Source organism: Mixophyes fleayi, chromosome 3, assembly GCF_038048845.1.
Source record: "Mixophyes fleayi isolate aMixFle1 chromosome 3, aMixFle1.hap1, whole genome shotgun sequence".
Lineage (NCBI taxonomy): Eukaryota > Metazoa > Chordata > Amphibia > Anura > Limnodynastidae > Mixophyes > Mixophyes fleayi.
Genome location: NC_134404.1, coordinates 135,988,491 through 136,013,201, shown reverse-complemented (window position 1 = coordinate 136,013,201; position 24,711 = coordinate 135,988,491). Strand labels below are relative to the sequence as shown.

General features: G+C 45.9%; 2 protein-coding genes across 7 annotated transcripts in view; both read left to right on the top strand.

Moving 5' to 3' along the window:
• The window catches only part of ARMC9 (armadillo repeat containing 9), a 125,744-nt gene that overhangs the window by 45,688 nt on the left and 55,345 nt on the right, over positions 1 to 24,711 (top strand). The window lies entirely within an intron of this gene.
• On the top strand, positions 564 to 23,721 carry LOC142142514 (uncharacterized). Its single transcript, XM_075200400.1, has 5 exons — positions 564 to 579; positions 5,064 to 5,741; positions 11,229 to 11,906; positions 17,394 to 18,071; positions 23,699 to 23,721. The coding sequence occupies exons 1-5, from the start codon at positions 564 to 566 to the stop codon at positions 23,719 to 23,721; spliced, it is 2,073 nt and encodes a 690-aa protein (XP_075056501.1).

Sequence of the window (24,711 nt, the reverse complement as noted above, 5' to 3'; positions counted from 1 at the left end):
ACATAGCTGCCTAGTCAAAGCTATCAGCGAAACGCGCGTCGGCAGACACACACACACACACACACACACATATACATACACACGTGTGTGTATGTGTATATGTTAATGTGTGTGTAGGGAGTGAGATTATTATAAAATGAAGGCAGTTTAAGTAATGCATCCATTGTCCCTTATATGAGCAGTTTACTTTAAAACCAAGAAAACTAATATCACTAAATCATCTTTTGTACTATCATTACAGGGAGAAAGGCTGGTACACTTATGTATCCTGGATGCAGCTAATGCACAGTGATTGCATTACATTTATCTGTGATAAGAGCAAATATTGGTGTTTGAGTACAGTACTTACAAAATAGTGTTACCCTGTGTCAGTTCTAGAACTGCCCTGTGTTTCACACAGATCTTTGTGGCACCTTATACACAATGTATACTCAAGGACAGCACAAGAGCTACCATTGCTGCCTCACAGCAGCCGTGGCTTTCATACTGACCAGGGCACTGTCTTTGTGGTGTTGCATGTTCTCCCTGTGTACATTTCTTCTGAATGGTCCCGATTTTTCACAATGCAGAAACATAATGGTAAGTCAATTGGCTGCTCTGCCAATGGACCTTACTATTTATTTGTGTGTGTTTTTAGTAGAGAATTTAGATTGTAAGATCCAGTGTGTCAGGAACTAATGTGGAGCACTAAATATTCTCTGTAACGTGCTGGGTAACATACAATAATAATTATAATATGAAAGGTGTAATATAATATAATACATATAATAGTGCACAGTAGAACCTCTGCTCCCCAATTACAGAACAAAATGCTAAATTGCAAAACAGAACCGAAAAGCAAACAATGAAAATTGACACTACAATGTTGGCAGTCTATATTACAGCACATTAAAAATGTTTTGTGTTATCACATTAAGGAATCATTGCACTCATGTTAATAAACTGCACATTAGAGAGCCAGAGTTAGGGGTTAATAGAGAAGATTACTAGCACCTTAGTAGTTATCAATATAAAATATCTACATATCCCTGTAAGTCATGAAATCATCTATAAAGAAGTTTTATTTATTTGGGTATGTGTGGGTTCCTCTGGGTGCTCCGGTTTCCTCCAACAGTCCAAAAACAAACTGGTAGGTTAATTGCCTTCTGACAAAAATGGACCCTAGAGGTTTTGTCTGTCTGTGGTAGGTATTTAGAATGAGCTCCAGTGGGGCAGGGACTGATGTGAATGATTACATATTTTTTTTAAACAGTGCTGCATAATATGATTGGCTCTATATGAATAAACAATATGAATGTAGCGGTTTCAATAATGGTTCAGGATGAAAACCATTATTCACATGCCAGGTTTCTGATTTTTTAATTTCAGTAACCAAAATGATTCCCTCCTTATCCTTAAGTATTCTCCTTATTTCTGTTCTCTATCTGCTCAATACCCAGTGCAGGGTACTATCAATGGTGTCATAATGGAAATCCAGGAAATATCGATACAATGGATAGGTGTCATCCTTATGGTATACTGATGATTACATGTTCCAGCATGCAAATTTATAAATGTTTTGTGTTGTGACAAATATATTGCTGGCCACACTCATACTGCTGGAGAAATTTCTGATCACATTTTGCACTTCTACAGATTTGACATGACCTGCACGAAAATACATATAGCCAAGTTTCTTTTACACTTATTACTTTCAAATTTACTTTTTAATAATATATCTGTCACTCACCGGACCGTGAGTGCCTCTTCCCGGACATTTAGGAACCGTGGCCGTCCACCATCCTGAGGGTCTGCGCATGCGCAGCCCTTTTCTATACTTCAGTGTATACCCCTTTAACTTAATTGGCAGATCAGGCAACCTCCCTATATTAAGCACCTGTGGTCACTACCACGTTGCCTGATCTTGGAGTCTCATTCCTCATGAGTCTCTGAAGGTGTTCCTGTATTACTCGTGTATTCAGCGCTGCTGATTCCTGTGGTTTCCTAACCACTTCTACTACTGTGGTTCCTTACCACTTCTACCATCAACTGTATCATCATGACTGTTTGCTGATCGCTATCCGCTGCCTCCGTGCACTACAGTCTCCTGCTTGCAACTCGCCTGTGTTCAACATCGTGACTGCTAGCTGACTACTATCCGCTGCCTCTGTGCACTACAGTCTCCTGCTTGCAACTCGCCTGTGTTCAACATCGTGACTGCCAGCTTACTGCCATCCGCTGCCTCTGTGCACTACAGTCTCCTGCTTGCAACTCGCCTGTGTTCAACATCGTGACTGCCAGCTGACTGCTATCCGCTGCCTCTGTGCACTACAGTCTCCTGCTTGCAACTCGCCTGTGTTCAACATCGTGACTGCCAGCTGATTACTATCCGCTGCCTCCGTGCACTACACTCTCATCTCATCTTTGCTGTGTCTTCCTCGAGACTGCTGCTTTTCATTACCATCTGCTACACTTCGTGATCTACAGCTCCTGCCCTGCGCTGCACTCCTGTTTCCCATCGCTGTTGGTTCCTGTGGTTGCTACTGGTTACCTCCGTGTGCCGCTGAGTCCTGCCGCTGTGGTCAGCGCTATCGTCCATCTCCTGCTGATCCACTCTCCACGCCTTCACGTGTTCCTCTGGCCTCTACCCTCCTGTCAGCATTGGATTTGTATCTCTTCCACTACCCTCTGCTGGATCATCTCCATTCTCCTGGGTTTCCTATGAGTCCAGTTCCACGTGTTGCTGACTCCTGTGGATTCGTGTCCCTGTCGGTCTACTCACCTGTGCGCTGCACCTGCTAGACCGCTGCTTCTCCTATCCAGGGACTTCCTATCCAGTCGGTCTCCAGCCGCTCAGGTACCGCTGCAATCCCATCTGACTGCTACTGCTGAACCACGGTATGCATACTTCTCATTGACTGTGCTGTGTATTGCATATCTTGCTGGACTGTGTTTGGTTCTCTCTGGAGTCTGCTATCCGCTGAGTCTATTGTCATCATTGACTGTGTCATCATTGTGCTGGACTACTTCAAGAGACTTTCTAGATTGCAGACCTGATCAGTCATCTACATATATATATACCTATATTGTGCATATTACTGTGGATCGTGTATAAGGTGCCTGTATATATCCTGTGTTGCAGTCTTCCCCCGTGCACCTCCTCACATATATATGCAGTGGTACAACTTGCTGATGTCAGACCACTGATCCCTGTTTCCGGTATCACCTGTTCCATTATCCTCTCACATAGCAGTGGTACAACTTGCTACCGCAGACCACTGACTACCTGGATACCTCCACTTGGATTCCATTCCTTCACTCAGACAGCGGTACAACTTGCTACCCGCAGACCGCTGACTCTCATCACCTCCTTGTCTCTGTTGGACATTCCTCCTCACTATAGCGGTGGTACAACTTGCTATCGCAGACCACTGACTACCTTCACGTGTCCTTGTCCATGCAGTTCCTTGTGTATTATTATCTCATTATTACCAGTGTTGCTAGTCATAGACTTTCCTGAGCATCTCATCGGCCATCATTTCATGTTCCGTGATCACCCAGCTACCAGAGTACCCTATTACCATCTACATTGCTCTGGTAAGCCTACCATCTGGTGATCCCTGGGTAAAGACTCCTAGTGCCCGTGACAGTAAGATCAGGCCATGACAGACCCAGATGTGGAACCTACCGCCAAAGAGATGCTGCAACATCTGGTTAGCCGTGTGGAGCAACAGGATGCCCGTCAACAGCTGTTACTTCAGTGTTATCAGTCATTAACCTCCCAAGGAACATCTGGACAGACTGTGACAGCTACTACTGAGGCTCCTGTGCTTTCCTCCGTTTCCCCATTGCCATCCCAGGTGTCTATAGCTTCCACGCTTCACCTGCCTACTCCGTCAAAGTACGATGGAGACCCCAAAACTTGTAGGGGTTTCCTTAACCAATGTTCAGTCCATTTTGAGCTCCAACCTCAAAATTTTTCTACCCATCGTTCCAGAGTGGCCTATCTTATCTCTTTGTTTTCAGGACAAGCCCTGGCTTGGGCCTCCCCTCTGTGGGAGAGGAACGATCCAATATTACAAGATAGTGCCAAATTCATTTCTACATTCCGAAGTGTGTTCGATGAACCAGGTCGTGTGACCTCCGCTGCTTCCAGCATCCTCCGTCTGCGACAAGGATCTCATACTGTAGGCCAGTACGTCATTCAATTTAGGATCTTAGCCTCTGAACTTCAGTGGAACACTGAAGCCCTAGTTGCCGCCTTCTGGCAGGGGCTTTCCGATAAAATTAAAGATGCACTGACTACCCAAGAGCTTCCTTCGTCACTTGAAGATTTGATCTCTCTATGCCATCGTGTTGATATGAGATTTCGTGAACGAGAGGCTGAGAAAACGACTTCTGCTAAAGCACCTTTTCGCTCTAATCCTCAATTTCGTCCAGTGTCACCCGCTGTGATTCCCATGGAGATTGGACGTTCCAAGTTATCTTCTGAGGAGAGGAAACGAAGAGTCAAGAATAGACTCTGTATCTATTGTGCTGATTCCACTCATGTCCTCAGCTCCTGCCCTAAGAGATCGGGAAATGCCAGGCCCTAACTAGTTCTGGAGAGGTGAAGTTAGGGTCCCTGGAGTCCTCTCCATCGTCTATGAGATCTAAAGTCTGCGCTTTTGATGTGACTATTTCCTTTGCTACCAAGACCTTTGAGTCACAGGCATTGATTGATTCCGGAGCAGCAGGAAATTTTATTTCCAAATCGTTAGTTAATCAATGGTCTCTACCAATGATTACCTTAAAAACTCCCATTACTGTGACGGCTATTGATGGATCACGTCTCATCAACGGTCTCATCACCCAGAGTACGTCTCCAGTAACCCTTCAGATTGGTGCCCTGCATCATGAAGAGATATCGTTTTTAATTCTTCCTGTTACGACAAGTCCGATTGTCCTAGGCCTTCCATGGCTTCAGTGTCACTCTCCCCAGATTGACTGGCGCACCCCTCAAGTCACGTCTTGGGGCCCTGAATGTCATCATCATTGCCTTTCCCAAGTCATTCCTCTCAAGGTACAGCAAGCTTCCATTTCAGCTATTTCACCGGGACTTCCTCCTCAATATGCTTCATTTACCGATGTTTTTGATAAAGCTCAGTCTGAACGTCTTCCTCCTCATCGTTCTTGGGATTGTCCGATTGATCTTCTTCCTGGCAAGACTCCTCCCAGAGGCCGGGTCTATCCACTCTCGTTACCTGAAACTCAAGCTACATCTGAATATATACGGGAGAACCTCCAGCGTGGGTTCATTCGACCTTCCACCTCGCCCGCTGGAGCTGGGTTCTTCTTTGTCAAAAAGAAGGATGGATCATTACGCCCTTGTATAGATTTTCGTGGACTCAATGCCATTACTATCAAGAACCGGTATCCCATTCCGTTGATCACTGAGCTATTTGACCGCATCAAGGGAGCCCGTATTTTTACTAAGTTGGATCTTCGTGGTGCTTACAATTTAATCAGAATTCGTTCCGGTGACGAATGGAAGACGGCGTTTAACACCAGAGACGGGCATTACGAATATCTGGTAATGCCTTTCGGGCTATGTAATGCCCCCGCTGTTTTTCAGGGCTTCATTAATGAGATTTTTCGGGACTTATTATATGTATGTGTCGTCGTCTACCTGGACGACATATTGATTTTTTCACAGGACCTGCCTTCTCACCACCAACATGTGGCAGAAGTCCTCTCCAGGCTACGGAAAAATTCATTGTTCTGTAAATTAGAAAAATGTTCATTCGAATTACCCCAGATTCCATTCTTGGGGTATATTGTTTCCGGAGTTGGTCTGAAGATGGATCCTGACAAAGTAAATGCTGTACTACATTGGCCCCAGCCAACTACTCTTCGTGCCATCCAGCGTTTTTTAGGTTTTGCCAATTACTATAGACGCTTCATTCAAGATTTTTCTTCCATTGCATCTCCTATTGTGGCCCTGACTCGTAAAGGGGCTAATCCTAAGCAATGGTCTACTGAGGCTATTCAAGCCTTTCAAACATTAAAAGAGTCCTTCTCTTCGGCTCCAATCCTTCGTCAGCCTGATGTGACACTCCCTTTTTTCCTAGAAGTAGATGCCTCTAATGTGGGCTTAGGAGCTATTCTCTCCCAACGCTCGGAACAGCAAAAATTCCACCCTTGTGCCTTCTATTCTCGGGGTCTCCTACCCGCAGAGAAGAATTATACCATCGGAGACAAGGAATTACTGGCTATCAAAGCCGCATTAGAGGAATGGAGATACTTGTTGGAGGGAGCTCGCCATCCGGTGACGATCTTCACGGATCATAAGAACTTGTCATATCTCCAGTCTGCCCAATGCTTGAACCCTCGTCAAGCAAGATGGTCTCTTTTCTTTTCCCGTTTTGAATTAATAATTACCTTCAAACCAGCTGCCAAGAACAAAAAAGCTGATGCCTTATCTAGAGCCTTTGCTACGTCCTCTGATATAGAAGAGGTTCCCAACCATACCATTCTAGACCCCAAATGTATCTCACTGGCTGCCTCATCCACCAAAACGCTACCATTTGGGAAGACCCTCGTGCCTTCTACTCTAAGGAGGAAAATCCTTTCGTGGTTCCATGCCTCTCGTTTTTCTGGACACGCTGGTGAACACAAGACTTTTGAGATCCTCTCTCGAAGTTACTGGTGGCCTTCAATGAGGAGAGACGTCAAAGAGTTCATTGCTTCCTGTGAATTATGTTCGCAATTCAAATCCTCCCGCAGAACCCCAGCAGGGTTGCTGCGACCACTACCCATTCCGTCCAAACCATGGACCCATATTAGTATGGATTTCGTTACTGACTTACCACCTAGTAAGAACCATAACACTATTTGGGTGGTAGTGGACAGATTTTCGAAGATGGCTCATTTCATCCCTCTGTCTGGTTTGCCTTCCTCGTCTATCCTGGCTGAACATTTCATTAAAGAGATCTTCCGTATCCATGGATGTCCATCTGAGATTGTGTCTGATAGAGGAGTACAATTCGTGTCCAGATTCTGGCGAGCCCTTTGTAAAACCTTGGGCATACGATTAGCACTCTCATCTTCTTACCATCCACAATCCAATGGACAAACCGAACGTGTCAATCAAGATCTTGAGACTTTTATAAGGATATTTTCATCAGCCAATCAAGACAACTGGGTAGAGTTACTCCCTTGGGCTGAGTTCGCCCATAACAACATGTACCATGAGTCATCATCCAAAACTCCATTCTTTGTGGTTTACGGTCACCATCCGTCTTTTCCGGAATTTCCTGCCCTCCCGCCCACCCAAGTTCCTGCGGTGGAGACTGTTTGTCAGACCTTTAAAAATATCTGGTCTCAGGTTAGAACCTGTTTAAAGAAGACATCTGTCAAATATAAATCTTTCGCTGATAAGAAGAGGCGGGCTATTCCACCACTAAAAATTGGAGATCGTGTCTGGTTATCCACAAAAAATATTCGTTTGAGGGTTCCATCCATGAAATTCGCCCCTCGTTTTATTGGTCCATATAGGATCATTCAAGTTATCAATCCAGTATGTGTGAAACTCCTTCTTCCTAAGAGTCTTCGGATTTCTAATGCCTTCCATGTATCTTTGCTCAAACCTCTTATTATCAACCGTTTTTCAACTCCTCCCTCAGCTCCGCAGCCAGTTCAAGTCCATCAGGAGGAGGATTTTGAGATTACCGAGGTACTAGATGCAAAAATTTCGCGAGGAGTCCTCCACTTCCTCGTTCATTGGAAGGGCTTTGGTCCTGAGGAGCGCTCTTGGATCAAAGCTGAAGATCTTAATGCTCCTGCCCTTTTGAAGAAGTTTTACTCCAAAAATCCGGACAAGCCCGGTTCCAGGCGTTCTGTGCCCACCTTTAAAAGGGGGGGTACTGTCACTCACCGGACCGTGAGTGCCTCTTCCCGGACATTTAGGAACCGTGGCCGTCCACCATCCTGAGGGTCTGCGCATGCGCAGCCCTTTTCTATACTTCAGTGTATACCCCTTTAACTTAATTGGCAGATCAGGCAACCTCCCTATATTAAGCACCTGTGGTCACTACCACGTTGCCTGATCTTGGAGTCTCATTCCTCATGAGTCTCTGAAGGTGTTCCTGTATTACTCGTGTATTCAGCGCTGCTGATTCCTGTGGTTTCCTAACCACTTCTACTACTGTGGTTCCTTACCACTTCTACCATCAACTGTATCATCATGACTGTTTGCTGATCGCTATCCGCTGCCTCCGTGCACTACAGTCTCCTGCTTGCAACTCGCCTGTGTTCAACATCGTGACTGCTAGCTGACTACTATCCGCTGCCTCTGTGCACTACAGTCTCCTGCTTGCAACTCGCCTGTGTTCAACATCGTGACTGCCAGCTGACTGCCATCCGCTGCCTCTGTGCACTACAGTCTCCTGCTTGCAACTCGCCTGTGTTCAACATCGTGACTGCCAGCTGACTGCTATCCGCTGCCTCTGTGCACTACAGTCTCCTGCTTGCAACTCGCCTGTGTTCAACATCGTGACTGCCAGCTGATTACTATCCGCTGCCTCCGTGCACTACACTCTCATCTCATCTTTGCTGTGTCTTCCTCGAGACTGCCGCTTTTCATTACCATCTGCTACACTTCGTGATCTACAGCTCCTGCCCTGCGCTGCACTCCTGTTTCCCATCGCTGTTGGTTCCTGTGGTTGCTACTGGTTACCTCCGTGTGCCGCTGAGTCCTGCCGCTGTGGTCAGCGCTATCGTCCATCTCCTGCTGATCCACTCTCCACGCCTTCACGTGTTCCTCTGGCCTCTACCCTCCTGTCAGCATTGGATTTGTATCTCTTCCACTACCCTCTGCTGGATCATCTCCATTCTCCTGGGTTTCCTATGAGTCCAGTTCCACGTGTTGCTGACTCCTGTGGATTCGTGTCCCTGTCGGTCTACTCACCTGTGCGCTGCACCTGCTAGACCGCTGCTTCTCCTATCCAGGGACTTCCTATCCAGTCGGTCTCCAGCCGCTCAGGTACCGCTGCAATCCCATCTGACTGCTACTGCTGAACCACGGTATGCATACTTCTCATTGACTGTGCTGTGTATTGCATATCTTGCTGGACTGTGTTTGGTTCTCTCTGGAGTCTGCTATCCGCTGAGTCTATTGTCATCATTGACTGTGTCATCATTGTGCTGGACTACTTCAAGAGACTTTCTAGATTGCAGACCTGATCAGTCATCTACATATATATATACCTATATTGTGCATATTACTGTGGATCGTGTATAAGGTGCCTGTATATATCCTGTGTTGCAGTCTTCCCCCGTGCACCTCCTCACATATATATGCAGTGGTACAACTTGCTGATGTCAGACCACTGATCCCTGTTTCCGGTATCACCTGTTCCATTATCCTCTCACATAGCAGTGGTACAACTTGCTACCGCAGACCACTGACTACCTGGATACCTCCACTTGGATTCCATTCCTTCACTCAGACAGCGGTACAACTTGCTACCCGCAGACCGCTGACTCTCATCACCTCCTTGTCTCTGTTGGACATTCCTCCTCACTATAGCGGTGGTACAACTTGCTATCGCAGACCACTGACTACCTTCACGTGTCCTTGTCCATGCAGTTCCTTGTGTATTATTATCTCATTATTACCAGTGTTGCTAGTCATAGACTTTCCTGAGCATCTCATCGGCCATCATTTCATGTTCCGTGATCACCCAGCTACCAGAGTACCCTATTACCATCTACATTGCTCTGGTAAGCCTACCATCTGGTGATCCCTGGGTAAAGACTCCTAGTGCCCGTGACAGTAAGATCAGGCCATGACAGACCCAGATGTGGAACCTACCGCCAAAGAGATGCTGCAACATCTGGTTAGCCGTGTGGAGCAACAGGATGCCCGTCAACAGCTGTTACTTCAGTGTTATCAGTCATTAACCTCCCAAGGAACATCTGGACAGACTGTGACAGCTACTACTGAGGCTCCTGTGCTTTCCTCCGTTTCCCCATTGCCATCCCAGGTGTCTATAGCTTCCACGCTTCACCTGCCTACTCCGTCAAAGTACGATGGAGACCCCAAAACTTGTAGGGGTTTCCTTAACCAATGTTCAGTCCATTTTGAGCTCCAACCTCAAAATTTTTCTACCCATCGTTCCAGAGTGGCCTATCTTATCTCTTTGTTTTCAGGACAAGCCCTGGCTTGGGCCTCCCCTCTGTGGGAGAGGAACGATCCAATATTACAAGATAGTGCCAAATTCATTTCTACATTCCGAAGTGTGTTCGATGAACCAGGTCGTGTGACCTCCGCTGCTTCCAGCATCCTCCGTCTGCGACAAGGATCTCATACTGTAGGCCAGTACGTCATTCAATTTAGGATCTTAGCCTCTGAACTTCAGTGGAACACTGAAGCCCTAGTTGCCGCCTTCTGGCAGGGGCTTTCCGATAAAATTAAAGATGCACTGACTACCCAAGAGCTTCCTTCGTCACTTGAAGATTTGATCTCTCTATGCCATCGTGTTGATATGAGATTTCGTGAAAGAGAGGCTGAGAAAACGACTTCTGCTAAAGCACCTTTTCGCTCTAATCCTCAATTTCGTCCAGTGTCACCCGCTGTGATTCCCATGGAGATTGGACGTTCCAAGTTATCTTCTGAGGAGAGGAAACGAAGAGTCAAGAATAGACTCTGTATCTATTGTGCTGATTCCACTCATGTCCTCAGCTCCTGCCCTAAGAGATCGGGAAATGCCAGGCCCTAACTAGTTCTGGAGAGGTGAAGTTAGGGTCCCTGGAGTCCTCTCCATCGTCTATGAGATCTAAAGTCTGCGCTTTTGATGTGACTATTTCCTTTGCTACCAAGACCTTTGAGTCACAGGCATTGATTGATTCCGGAGCAGCAGGAAATTTTATTTCCAAATCGTTAGTTAATCAATGGTCTCTACCAATGATTACCTTAAAAACTCCCATTACTGTGACGGCTATTGATGGATCACGTCTCATCAACGGTCTCATCACCCAGAGTACGTCTCCAGTAACCCTTCAGATTGGTGCCCTGCATCATGAAGAGATATCGTTTTTAATTCTTCCTGTTACGACAAGTCCGATTGTCCTAGGCCTTCCATGGCTTCAGTGTCACTCTCCCCAGATTGACTGGCGCACCCCTCAAGTCACGTCTTGGGGCCCTGAATGTCATCATCATTGCCTTTCCCAAGTCATTCCTCTCAAGGTACAGCAAGCTTCCATTTCAGCTATTTCACCGGGACTTCCTCCTCAATATGCTTCATTTACCGATGTTTTTGATAAAGCTCAGTCTGAACGTCTTCCTCCTCATCGTTCTTGGGATTGTCCGATTGATCTTCTTCCTGGCAAGACTCCTCCCAGAGGCCGGGTCTATCCACTCTCGTTACCTGAAACTCAAGCTACATCTGAATATATACGGGAGAACCTCCAGCGTGGGTTCATTCGACCTTCCACCTCGCCCGCTGGAGCTGGGTTCTTCTTTGTCAAAAAGAAGGATGGATCATTACGCCCTTGTATAGATTTTCGTGGACTCAATGCCATTACTATCAAGAACCGGTATCCCATTCCGTTGATCACTGAGCTATTTGACCGCATCAAGGGAGCCCGTATTTTTACTAAGTTGGATCTTCGTGGTGCTTACAATTTAATCAGAATTCGTTCCGGTGACGAATGGAAGACGGCGTTTAACACCAGAGACGGGCATTACGAATATCTGGTAATGCCTTTCGGGCTATGTAATGCCCCCGCTGTTTTTCAGGGCTTCATTAATGAGATTTTTCGGGACTTATTATATGTATGTGTCGTCGTCTACCTGGACGACATATTGATTTTTTCACAGGACCTGCCTTCTCACCACCAACATGTGGCAGAAGTCCTCTCCAGGCTACGGAAAAATTCATTGTTCTGTAAATTAGAAAAATGTTCATTCGAATTACCCCAGATTCCATTCTTGGGGTATATTGTTTCCGGAGTTGGTCTGAAGATGGATCCTGACAAAGTAAATGCTGTACTACATTGGCCCCAGCCAACTACTCTTCGTGCCATCCAGCGTTTTTTAGGTTTTGCCAATTACTATAGACGCTTCATTCAAGATTTTTCTTCCATTGCATCTCCTATTGTGGCCCTGACTCGTAAAGGGGCTAATCCTAAGCAATGGTCTACTGAGGCTATTCAAGCCTTTCAAACATTAAAAGAGTCCTTCTCTTCGGCTCCAATCCTTCGTCAGCCTGATGTGACACTCCCTTTTTTCCTAGAAGTAGATGCCTCTAATGTGGGCTTAGGAGCTATTCTCTCCCAACGCTCGGAACAGCAAAAATTCCACCCTTGTGCCTTCTATTCTCGGGGTCTCCTACCCGCAGAGAAGAATTATACCATCGGAGACAAGGAATTACTGGCTATCAAAGCCGCATTAGAGGAATGGAGATACTTGTTGGAGGGAGCTCGCCATCCGGTGACGATCTTCACGGATCATAAGAACTTGTCATATCTCCAGTCTGCCCAATGCTTGAACCCTCGTCAAGCAAGATGGTCTCTTTTCTTTTCCCGTTTTGAATTAATAATTACCTTCAAACCAGCTGCCAAGAACAAAAAAGCTGATGCCTTATCTAGAGCCTTTGCTACGTCCTCTGATATAGAAGAGGTTCCCAACCATACCATTCTAGACCCCAAATGTATCTCACTGGCTGCCTCATCCACCAAAACGCTACCATTTGGGAAGACCCTCGTGCCTTCTACTCTAAGGAGGAAAATCCTTTCGTGGTTCCATGCCTCTCGTTTTTCTGGACACGCTGGTGAACACAAGACTTTTGAGATCCTCTCTCGAAGTTACTGGTGGCCTTCAATGAGGAGAGACGTCAAAGAGTTCATTGCTTCCTGTGAATTATGTTCGCAATTCAAATCCTCCCGCAGAACCCCAGCAGGGTTGCTGCGACCACTACCCATTCCGTCCAAACCATGGACCCATATTAGTATGGATTTCGTTACTGACTTACCACCTAGTAAGAACCATAACACTATTTGGGTGGTAGTGGACAGATTTTCGAAGATGGCTCATTTCATCCCTCTGTCTGGTTTGCCTTCCTCGTCTATCCTGGCTGAACATTTCATTAAAGAGATCTTCCGTATCCATGGATGTCCATCTGAGATTGTGTCTGATAGAGGAGTACAATTCGTGTCCAGATTCTGGCGAGCCCTTTGTAAAACCTTGGGCATACGATTAGCACTCTCATCTTCTTACCATCCACAATCCAATGGACAAACCGAACGTGTCAATCAAGATCTTGAGACTTTTATAAGGATATTTTCATCAGCCAATCAAGACAACTGGGTAGAGTTACTCCCTTGGGCTGAGTTCGCCCATAACAACATGTACCATGAGTCATCATCCAAAACTCCATTCTTTGTGGTTTACGGTCACCATCCGTCTTTTCCGGAATTTCCTGCCCTCCCGCCCACCCAAGTTCCTGCGGTGGAGACTGTTTGTCAGACCTTTAAAAATATCTGGTCTCAGGTTAGAACCTGTTTAAAGAAGACATCTGTCAAATATAAATCTTTCGCTGATAAGAAGAGGCGGGCTATTCCACCACTAAAAATTGGAGATCGTGTCTGGTTATCCACAAAAAATATTCGTTTGAGGGTTCCATCCATGAAATTCGCCCCTCGTTTTATTGGTCCATATAGGATCATTCAAGTTATCAATCCAGTATGTGTGAAACTCCTTCTTCCTAAGAGTCTTCGGATTTCTAATGCCTTCCATGTATCTTTGCTCAAACCTCTTATTATCAACCGTTTTTCAACTCCTCCCTCAGCTCCGCAGCCAGTTCAAGTCCATCAGGAGGAGGATTTTGAGATTACCGAGGTACTAGATGCAAAAATTTCGCGAGGAGTCCTCCACTTCCTCGTTCATTGGAAGGGCTTTGGTCCTGAGGAGCGCTCTTGGATCAAAGCTGAAGATCTTAATGCTCCTGCCCTTTTGAAGAAGTTTTACTCCAAAAATCCGGACAAGCCCGGTTCCAGGCGTTCTGTGCCCACCTTTAAAAGGGGGGGTACTGTCACTCACCGGACCGTGAGTGCCTCTTCCCGGACATTTAGGAACCGTGGCCGTCCACCATCCTGAGGGTCTGCGCATGCGCAGCCCTTTTCTATACTTCAGTGTATACCCCTTTAACTTAATTGGCAGATCAGGCAACCTCCCTATATTAAGCACCTGTGGTCACTACCACGTTGCCTGATCTTGGAGTCTCATTCCTCATGAGTCTCTGAAGGTGTTCCTGTATTACTCGTGTATTCAGCGCTGCTGATTCCTGTGGTTTCCTAACCACTTCTACTACTGTGGTTCCTTACCACTTCTACCATCAACTGTATCATCATGACTGTTTGCTGATCGCTATCCGCTGCCTCCGTGCACTACAGTCTCCTGCTTGCAACTCGCCTGTGTTCAACATCGTGACTGCTAGCTGACTACTATCCGCTGCCTCTGTGCACTACAGTCTCCTGCTTGCAACTCGCCTGTGTTCAACATCGTGACTGCCAGCTGACTGCCATCCGCTGCCTCTGTGCACTACAGTCTCCTGCTTGCAACTCGCCTGTGTTCAACATCGTGACTGCCAGCTGACTGCTATCCGCTGCCTCTGTGCACTACAGTCTCCTGCTTGCAACTCGCCTGTGTTCAACATCGTGACTGCCAGCTGATTACTATCCGCTGCCTCCGTGCACTACACTCTCATCTCATCTTTGCTGTGTCTTCCTCGAGACTGCCGCTTTTCATTACCATCTGCTACACTTCGTGATCTACAGCTCCTGCCCTACGCTGCACTCCTGTTTCCCATCGCTGTTGGTTCCTGTGGTTGCTACTGGTTACCTCCGTGTGCCGCTGAGTCCTGCCGCTGTGGTCAGCGCTATCGTCCATCTCCTGCTGATCCACTCTCCACGCCTTCACGTGTTCCTCTGGCCTCTACCCTCCTGTCAGCATTGGATTTGTATCTCTTCCACTACCCTCTGCTGGATCATCTCCATTCTCCTGGGTTTCCTATGAGTCCAGTTCCACGTGTTGCTGACTCCTGTGGATTCGTGTCCCTGTCGGTCTACTCACCTGTGCGCTGCACCTGCTAGACCGCTGCTTCTCCTATCCAGGGACTTCCTATCCAGTCGGTCTCCAGCCGCTCAGGTACCGCTGCAATCCCATCTGACTGCTACTGCTGAACCACGGTATGCATACTTCTCATTGACTGTGCTGTGTATTGCATATCTTGCTGGACTGTGTTTGGTTCTCTCTGGAGTCTGCTATCCGCTGAGTCTATTGTCATCATTGACTGTGTCATCATTGTGCTGGACTACTTCAAGAGACTTTCTAGATTGCAGACCTGATCAGTCATCTACATATATATATACCTATATTGTGCATATTACTGTGGATCGTGTATAAGGTGCCTGTATATATCCTGTGTTGCAGTCTTCCCCCGTGCACCTCCTCACATATATATGCAGTGGTACAACTTGCTGATGTCAGACCACTGATCCCTGTTTCCGGTATCACCTGTTCCATTATCCTCTCACATAGCAGTGGTACAACTTGCTACCGCAGACCACTGACTACCTGGATACCTCCACTTGGATTCCATTCCTTCACTCAGACAGCGGTACAACTTGCTACCCGCAGACCGCTGACTCTCATCACCTCCTTGTCTCTGTTGGACATTCCTCCTCACTATAGCGGTGGTACAACTTGCTATCGCAGACCACTGACTACCTTCACGTGTCCTTGTCCATGCAGTTCCTTGTGTATTATTATCTCATTATTACCAGTGTTGCTAGTCATAGACTTTCCTGAGCATCTCATCGGCCATCATTTCATGTTCCGTGATCACCCAGCTACCAGAGTACCCTATTACCATCTACATTGCTCTGGTAAGCCTACCATCTGGTGATCCCTGGGTAAAGACTCCTAGTGCCCGTGACAGTAAGATCAGGCCATGACAGACCCAGATGTGGAACCTACCGCCAAAGAGATGCTGCAACATCTGGTTAGCCGTGTGGAGCAACAGGATGCCCGTCAACAGCTGTTACTTCAGTGTTATCAGTCATTAACCTCCCAAGGAACATCTGGACAGACTGTGACAGCTACTACTGAGGCTCCTGTGCTTTCCTCCGTTTCCCCATTGCCATCCCAGGTGTCTATAGCTTCCACGCTTCACCTGCCTACTCCGTCAAAGTACGATGGAGACCCCAAAACTTGTAGGGGTTTCCTTAACCAATGTTCAGTCCATTTTGAGCTCCAACCTCAAAATTTTTCTACCCATCGTTCCAGAGTGGCCTATCTTATCTCTTTGTTTTCAGGACAAGCCCTGGCTTGGGCCTCCCCTCTGTGGGAGAGGAACGATCCAATATTACAAGATAGTGCCAAATTCATTTCTACATTCCGAAGTGTGTTCGATGAACCAGGTCGTGTGACCTCCGCTGCTTCCAGCATCCTCCGTCTGCGACAAGGATCTCATACTGTAGGCCAGTACGTCATTCAATTTAGGATCTTAGCCTCTGAACTTCAGTGGAACACTGAAGCCCTAGTTGCCGCCTTCTGGCAGGGGCTTTCCGATAAAATTAAAGATGCACTGACTACCCAAGAGCTTCCTTCGTCACTTGAAGATTTGATCTCTCTATGCCATCGTGTTGATATGAGATTTCGTGAAAGAGAGGCTGAGAAAACGACTTCTGCTAAAGCACCTTTTCGCTCTAATCCTCAATTTCGTCCAGTGTCACCCGCTGTGATTCCCATGGAGATTGGACGTTCCAAGTTATCTTCTGAGGAGAGGAAACGAAGAGTCAAGAATAGACTCTGTATCTATTGTGCTGATTCCACTCATGTCCTCAGCTCCTGCCCTAAGAGATCGGGAAATGCCAGGCCCTAACTAGTTCTGGAGAGGTGAAGTTAGGGTCCCTGGAGTCCTCTCCATCGTCTATGAGATCTAAAGTCTGCGCTTTTGATGTGACTATTTCCTTTGCTACCAAGACCTTTGAGTCACAGGCATTGATTGATTCCGGAGCAGCAGGAAATTTTATTTCCAAATCGTTAGTTAATCAATGGTCTCTACCAATGATTACCTTAAAAACTCCCATTACTGTGACGGCTATTGATGGATCACGTCTCATCAACGGTCTCATCACCCAGAGTACGTCTCCAGTAACCCTTCAGATTGGTGCCCTGCATCATGAAGAGATATCGTTTTTAATTCTTCCTGTTACGACAAGTCCGATTGTCCTAGGCCTTCCATGGCTTCAGTGTCACTCTCCCCAGATTGACTGGCGCACCCCTCAAGTCACGTCTTGGGGCCCTGAATGTCATCATCATTGCCTTTCCCAAGTCATTCCTCTCAAGGTACAGCAAGCTTCCATTTCAGCTATTTCACCGGGACTTCCTCCTCAATATGCTTCATTTACCGATGTTTTTGATAAAGCTCAGTCTGAACGTCTTCCTCCTCATCGTTCTTGGGATTGTCCGATTGATCTTCTTCCTGGCAAGACTCCTCCCAGAGGCCGGGTCTATCCACTCTCGTTACCTGAAACTCAAGCTACATCTGAATATATACGGGAGAACCTCCAGCGTGGGTTCATTCGACCTTCCACCTCGCCCGCTGGAGCTGGGTTCTTCTTTGTCAAAAAGAAGGATGGATCATTACGCCCTTGTATAGATTTTCGTGGACTCAATGCCATTACTATCAAGAACCGGTATCCCATTCCGTTGATCACTGAGCTATTTGACCGCATCAAGGGAGCCCGTATTTTTACTAAGTTGGATCTTCGTGGTGCTTACAATTTAATCAGAATTCGTTCCGGTGACGAATGGAAGACGGCGTTTAACACCAGAGACGGGCATTACGAATATCTGGTAATGCCTTTCGGGCTATGTAATGCCCCCGCTGTTTTTCAGGGCTTCATTAATGAGATTTTTCGGGACTTATTATATGTATGTGTCGTCGTCTACCTGGACGACATATTGATTTTTTCACAGGACCTGCCTTCTCACCACCAACATGTGGCAGAAGTCCTCTCCAGGCTACGGAAAAATTCATTGTTCTGTAAATTAGAAAAATGTTCATTCGAATTACCCCAGATTCCATTCTTGGGGTATATTGTTTCCGGAGTTGGTCTGAAGATGGATCCTGACAAAGTAAATGCTGTACTACATTGGCCCCAGCCAACTACTCTTCGTGCCATCCAGCGTTTTTTAGGTTTTGCCAATTACTATAGACGCTTCATTCAAGATTTTTCTTCCATTGCATCTCCTATTGTGGCCCTGACTCGTAAAGGGGCTAATCCTAAGCAATGGTCTACTGAGGCTATTCAAGCCTTTCAAACATTAAAAGAGTCCTTCTCTTCGGCTCCAATCCTTCGTCAGCCTGATGTGACACTCCCTTTTTTCCTAGAAGTAGATGCCTCTAATGTGGGCTTAGGAGCTATTCTCTCCCAACGCTCGGAACAGCAAAAATTCCACCCTTGTGCCTTCTATTCTCGGGGTCTCCTACCCGCAGAGAAGAATTATACCATCGGAGACAAGGAATTACTGGCTATCAAAGCCGCATTAGAGGAATGGAGATACTTGTTGGAGGGAGCTCGCCATCCGGTGACGATCTTCACGGATCATAAGAACTTGTCATATCTCCAGTCTGCCCAATGCTTGAACCCTCGTCAAGCAAGATGGTCTCTTTTCTTTTCCCGTTTTGAATTAATAATTACCTTCAAACCAGCTGCCAAGAACAAAAAAGCTGATGCCTTATCTAGAGCCTTTGCTACGTCCTCTGATATAGAAGAGGTTCCCAACCATACCATTCTAGACCCCAAATGTATCTCACTGGCTGCCTCATCCACCAAAACGCTACCATTTGGGAAGACCCTCGTGCCTTCTACTCTAAGGAGGAAAATCCTTTCGTGGTTCCATGCCTCTCGTTTTTCTGGACACGCTGGTGAACACAAGACTTTTGAGATCCTCTCTCGAAGTTACTGGTGGCCTTCAATGAGGAGAGACGTCAAAGAGTTCATTGCTTCCTGTGAATTATGTTCGCAATTCAAATCCTCCCGCAGAACCCCAGCAGGGTTGCTGCGACCACTACCCATTCCGTCCAAACCATGGACCCATATTAGTATGGATTTCGTTACTGACTTACCACCTAGTAAGAACCATAACACTATTTGGGTGGTAGTGGACAGATTTTCGAAGATGGCTCATTTCATCCCTCTGTCTGGTTTGCCTTCCTCGTCTATCCTGGCTGAACATTTCATTAAAGAGATCTTCCGTATCCATGGATGTCCATCTGAGATTGTGTCTGATAGAGGAGTACAATTCGTGTCCAGATTCTGGCGAGCCCTTTGTAAAACCTTGGGCATACGATTAGCACTCTCATCTTCTTACCATCCACAATCCAATGGACAAACCGAACGTGTCAATCAAGATCTTGAGACTTTTATAAGGATATTTTCATCAGCCAATCAAGACAACTGGGTAGAGTTACTCCCTTGGGCTGAGTTCGCCCATAACAACATGTACCATGAGTCATCATCCAAAACTCCATTCTTTGTGGTTTACGGTCACCATCCGTCTTTTCCGGAATTTCCTGCCCTCCCGCCCACCCAAGTTCCTGCGGTGGAGACTGTTTGTCAGACCTTTAAAAATATCTGGTCTCAGGTTAGAACCTGTTTAAAGAAGACATCTGTCAAATATAAATCTTTCGCTGATAAGAAGAGGCGGGCTATTCCACCACTAAAAATTGGAGATCGTGTCTGGTTATCCACAAAAAATATTCGTTTGAGGGTTCCATCCATGAAATTCGCCCCTCGTTTTATTGGTCCATATAGGATCATTCAAGTTATCAATCCAGTATGTGTGAAACTCCTTCTTCCTAAGAGTCTTCGGATTTCTAATGCCTTCCATGTATCTTTGCTCAAACCTCTTATTATCAACCGTTTTTCAACTCCTCCCTCAGCTCCGCAGCCAGTTCAAGTCCATCAGGAGGAGGATTTTGAGATTACCGAGGTACTAGATGCAAAAATTTCGCGAGGAGTCCTCCACTTCCTCGTTCATTGGAAGGGCTTTGGTCCTGAGGAGCGCTCTTGGATCAAAGCTGAAGATCTTAATGCTCCTGCCCTTTTGAAGAAGTTTTACTCCAAAAATCCGGACAAGCCCGGTTCCAGGCGTTCTGTGCCCACCTTTAAAAGGGGGGGTACTGTCACTCACCGGACCGTGAGTGCCTCTTCCCGGACATTTAGGAACCGTGGCCGTCCACCATCCTGAGGGTCTGCGCATGCGCAGCCCTTTTCTATACTTCAGTGTATACCCCTTTAACTTAATTGGCAGATCAGGCAACCTCCCTATATTAAGCACCTGTGGTCACTACCACGTTGCCTGATCTTGGAGTCTCATTCCTCATGAGTCTCTGAAGGTGTTCCTGTATTACTCGTGTATTCAGCGCTGCTGATTCCTGTGGTTTCCTAACCACTTCTACTACTGTGGTTCCTTACCACTTCTACCATCAACTGTATCATCATGACTGTTTGCTGATCGCTATCCGCTGCCTCCGTGCACTACAGTCTCCTGCTTGCAACTCGCCTGTGTTCAACATCGTGACTGCTAGCTGACTACTATCCGCTGCCTCTGTGCACTACAGTCTCCTGCTTGCAACTCGCCTGTGTTCAACATCGTGACTGCCAGCTGACTGCCATCCGCTGCCTCTGTGCACTACAGTCTCCTGCTTGCAACTCGCCTGTGTTCAACATCGTGACTGCCAGCTGACTGCTATCCGCTGCCTCTGTGCACTACAGTCTCCTGCTTGCAACTCGCCTGTGTTCAACATCGTGACTGCCAGCTGATTACTATCCGCTGCCTCCGTGCACTACACTCTCATCTCATCTTTGCTGTGTCTTCCTCGAGACTGCCGCTTTTCATTACCATCTGCTACACTTCGTGATCTACAGCTCCTGCCCTGCGCTGCACTCCTGTTTCCCATCGCTGTTGGTTCCTGTGGTTGCTACTGGTTACCTCCGTGTGCCGCTGAGTCCTGCCGCTGTGGTCAGCGCTATCGTCCATCTCCTGCTGATCCACTCTCCACGCCTTCACGTGTTCCTCTGGCCTCTACCCTCCTGTCAGCATTGGATTTGTATCTCTTCCACTACCCTCTGCTGGATCATCTCCATTCTCCTGGGTTTCCTATGAGTCCAGTTCCACGTGTTGCTGACTCCTGTGGATTCGTGTCCCTGTCGGTCTACTCACCTGTGCGCTGCACCTGCTAGACCGCTGCTTCTCCTATCCAGGGACTTTCCTATCCAGTCGGTCTCCAGCCGCTCAGGTACCGCTGCAATCCCATCTGACTGCTACTGCTGAACCACGGTATGCATACTTCTCATTGACTGTGCTGTGTATTGCATATCTTGCTGGACTGTGTTTGGTTCTCTCTGGAGTCTGCTATCCGCTGAGTCTATTGTCATCATTGACTGTGTCATCATTGTGCTGGACTACTTCAAGAGACTTTCTAGATTGCAGACCTGATCAGTCATCTACATATATATATACCTATATTGTGCATATTACTGTGGATCGTGTATAAGGTGCCTGTATATATCCTGTGTTGCAGTCTTCCCCCGTGCACCTCCTCACATATATATGCAGTGGTACAACTTGCTGATGTCAGACCACTGATCCCTGTTTCCGGTATCACCTGTTCCATTATCCTCTCACATAGCAGTGGTACAACTTGCTACCGCAGACCACTGACTACCTGGATACCTCCACTTGGATTCCATTCCTTCACTCAGACAGCGGTACAACTTGCTACCCGCAGACCGCTGACTCTCATCACCTCCTTGTCTCTGTTGGACATTCCTCCTCACTATAGCGGTGGTACAACTTGCTATCGCAGACCACTGACTACCTTCACGTGTCCTTGTCCATGCAGTTCCTTGTGTATTATTATCTCATTATTACCAGTGTTGCTAGTCATAGACTTTCCTGAGCATCTCATCGGCCATCATTTCATGTTCCGTGATCACCCAGCTACCAGAGTACCCTATTACCATCTACATTGCTCTGGTAAGCCTACCATCTGGTGATCCCTGGGTAAAGACTCCTAGTGCCCGTGACAATATCTCTGAGGTTTAATACCTTTCTGTATACAGAAACAGAAGTAGCAATTTTTTTTTCACACTAGGGTCAGCTCTGAGTATTCCAATTATCAATGATATCTTGTTTTTTCATCTATGATACTAAGCAGGGAGGGCTTACCCTACCTGCCTTAAATACATGGAAAACAAGCTCTACGGGAAAGGTGGATGCTATAGGTGAAGACCTCGACCACCGGTTCTACAAGTTTAGCCGTTTAGCTGTGACAAGCACACGTTTAATGAGCATGCGTGCATTACAGGCCACAGAACACAAAAATGGCTTTTCCATTTGAGGAAGAGACTTGCTTTGAAATGTGTAAGAGGAATATTTTACCTGTTGCAGAAAGCCAACACTGTTTTTTGTGTGTATAAATAAAGAAAATACATCTTATGTAAATTTATGTTTGCAGTCTCTGAACTTTTGGCTTCAGCGTTTGTTTAAATACAATGGATAATATAACTTTTGGCTCAGCATTCAAAATAGTTCACTGAAACGTGTGGCCAGTAATAGCCATTATGTGGCTGAACTACATTTCTGTATGCTAATTGTGGTATGATAACTACGGTCTGCACACCGTTATTGAATTTGCAGTTGTCTGTGATGTAAAATCTGAAATCATGATAAAATGGGTCTTCCTTTACTTTTTTTAATTTGACCTTGCAACCAACAAAATCAAAATGAAAAACAAACAGACACCCAGGGGTAAATGTATCAAGCTGAGAGTTTGTCGTCTGGTTTGAAAAGTGGAGATGTTGCCTATAGCAACCAATCAGATTCTAGCTATCGTTTTGTAGAATGTACTAAATAAATGATAGCTAGAATCTGATTTTTTTTTTTTTTTCAAACCCACTGGAATAATCTCAGCTTGATACATTTACCCCCCCCAGATTCAGGAGACTGCTGAATTCCAGGTAGGTCTCCCAGACTTCCGGGAGAGCAGGCCATTCTCCTGTATCCTGGGTGGCGGGCAGGATGGGAGCCTCCATGATGCGATTTGCAGTGAATTGTGTCATGTTGGCCCTGTGGCAAAATGAAACTTTCGCATCATTGTGTCGCTGGGCGGGGCCAAAATAACATGATTAGCCTGTGTCGTCATACTTCAAAGCCCCCTGGGATCTCCCAGAGGGAAAAAGTAAAAAGTTGCTAAGCATGCTATAATTATACAATGGCATCTACAACTTTTCTAATTTCTCCATTAATTCAATTGAAGTCCTACTAAACTGTTGACAAATGTTTCAGGTAACAGGTGAAGTCCATACAGATTTGTGTGTGTTTATTTCAAAGCACATCATAATGCATGAGCTCTAAAATACATTTTCCGTGAAATATGTGAGTGCATATAATTGTTAGTGTTATTGTGTACGTATATGTACACACACACGATTCATCCAGCAGATGGCATGTTCAGTTCATCATTTTCAATTACACAATGTGAATAAATTGTTATGAGGAAATTGCATACCTCTACATCCAGCAGAAGGCGAACATACAAATGATTCCCATTTCCTCTGCCATGACATTGTCTGATCGTTTTAAACCTGTTCTTATATCTAGTCGCAAACTTAGCAAAGAAATAAATTAAGATGCTTTGTTTTTTCATTCTAGTAGTATATGGTATCTGGTTAATATTTAGTAAAACATATTATACATTCAATCACATTAAAGGTATACTAAGGGGCATATTCAATTATTGGCGTTAAAGCCAGAAAAATCCTGCGGCGCGCGCACTATTACCGTTACGGTAATAGTGCTTGTAAATACCGGTATTACGGTAGTTTTCCTCGCTGGATTTCAGCTCGCAGCTTACTATTACCGTAATAACGGTAATAGTTTTAACGCCGCGGAAAACGGCGAGAATTGAATATGCCCCTAAATGTAATATTAGCACGTTTATGTAAAATAATTTATAATGACATAATTTTCAAAAGATGATATATAAATACAATATCTACAGAGCAACCTAGTTACTGTCACATGTACAAACTATTTCCAGTGTGACTCCGTTAAACACTGCTGGCCCTTTCAGGATCCACCACCACAGTAAAAGGTCCACCTAATATAAAGTATAAAAGGAAAGCAGATAGTGCAGTATTGTAAATATAATGTGATTAGACAGCTCCAAACTTCATATAATAGCCAGAACTAATGAATTAATTACTATCAGCTGGAGATGTGAATCAACAAAGATCCAATCAGAAGTGACAAGCTATTGTCATCCTCATTGTCTCTAGTTTCACTAGCGCCTTTAACAAATAGCGCTTCCTGGCAGGTGTATATGCGTCTGTTGTATTTACGTGAATACAGTCTTACTGTACTAGGCCTATGTACTTCCTTCCCCCTCTATGCCTTTCCAGCTGCAAGGAGGTAAAAGTGTAAGATGCAACCAAATCTGCATATAACCTGCACATATGTCTGCAGACGTATATGTGTACGCATTTTTTTGGTGTTCATGTACCGTATGATGCGTATTTTATGAAAATGAACCGGATGTATGTCCAACTTTACATGACCCTCCTTGTGTCCAGCATGTGTAGTGAGTCTGTATATGGATTAAGAGTTAGGAAATG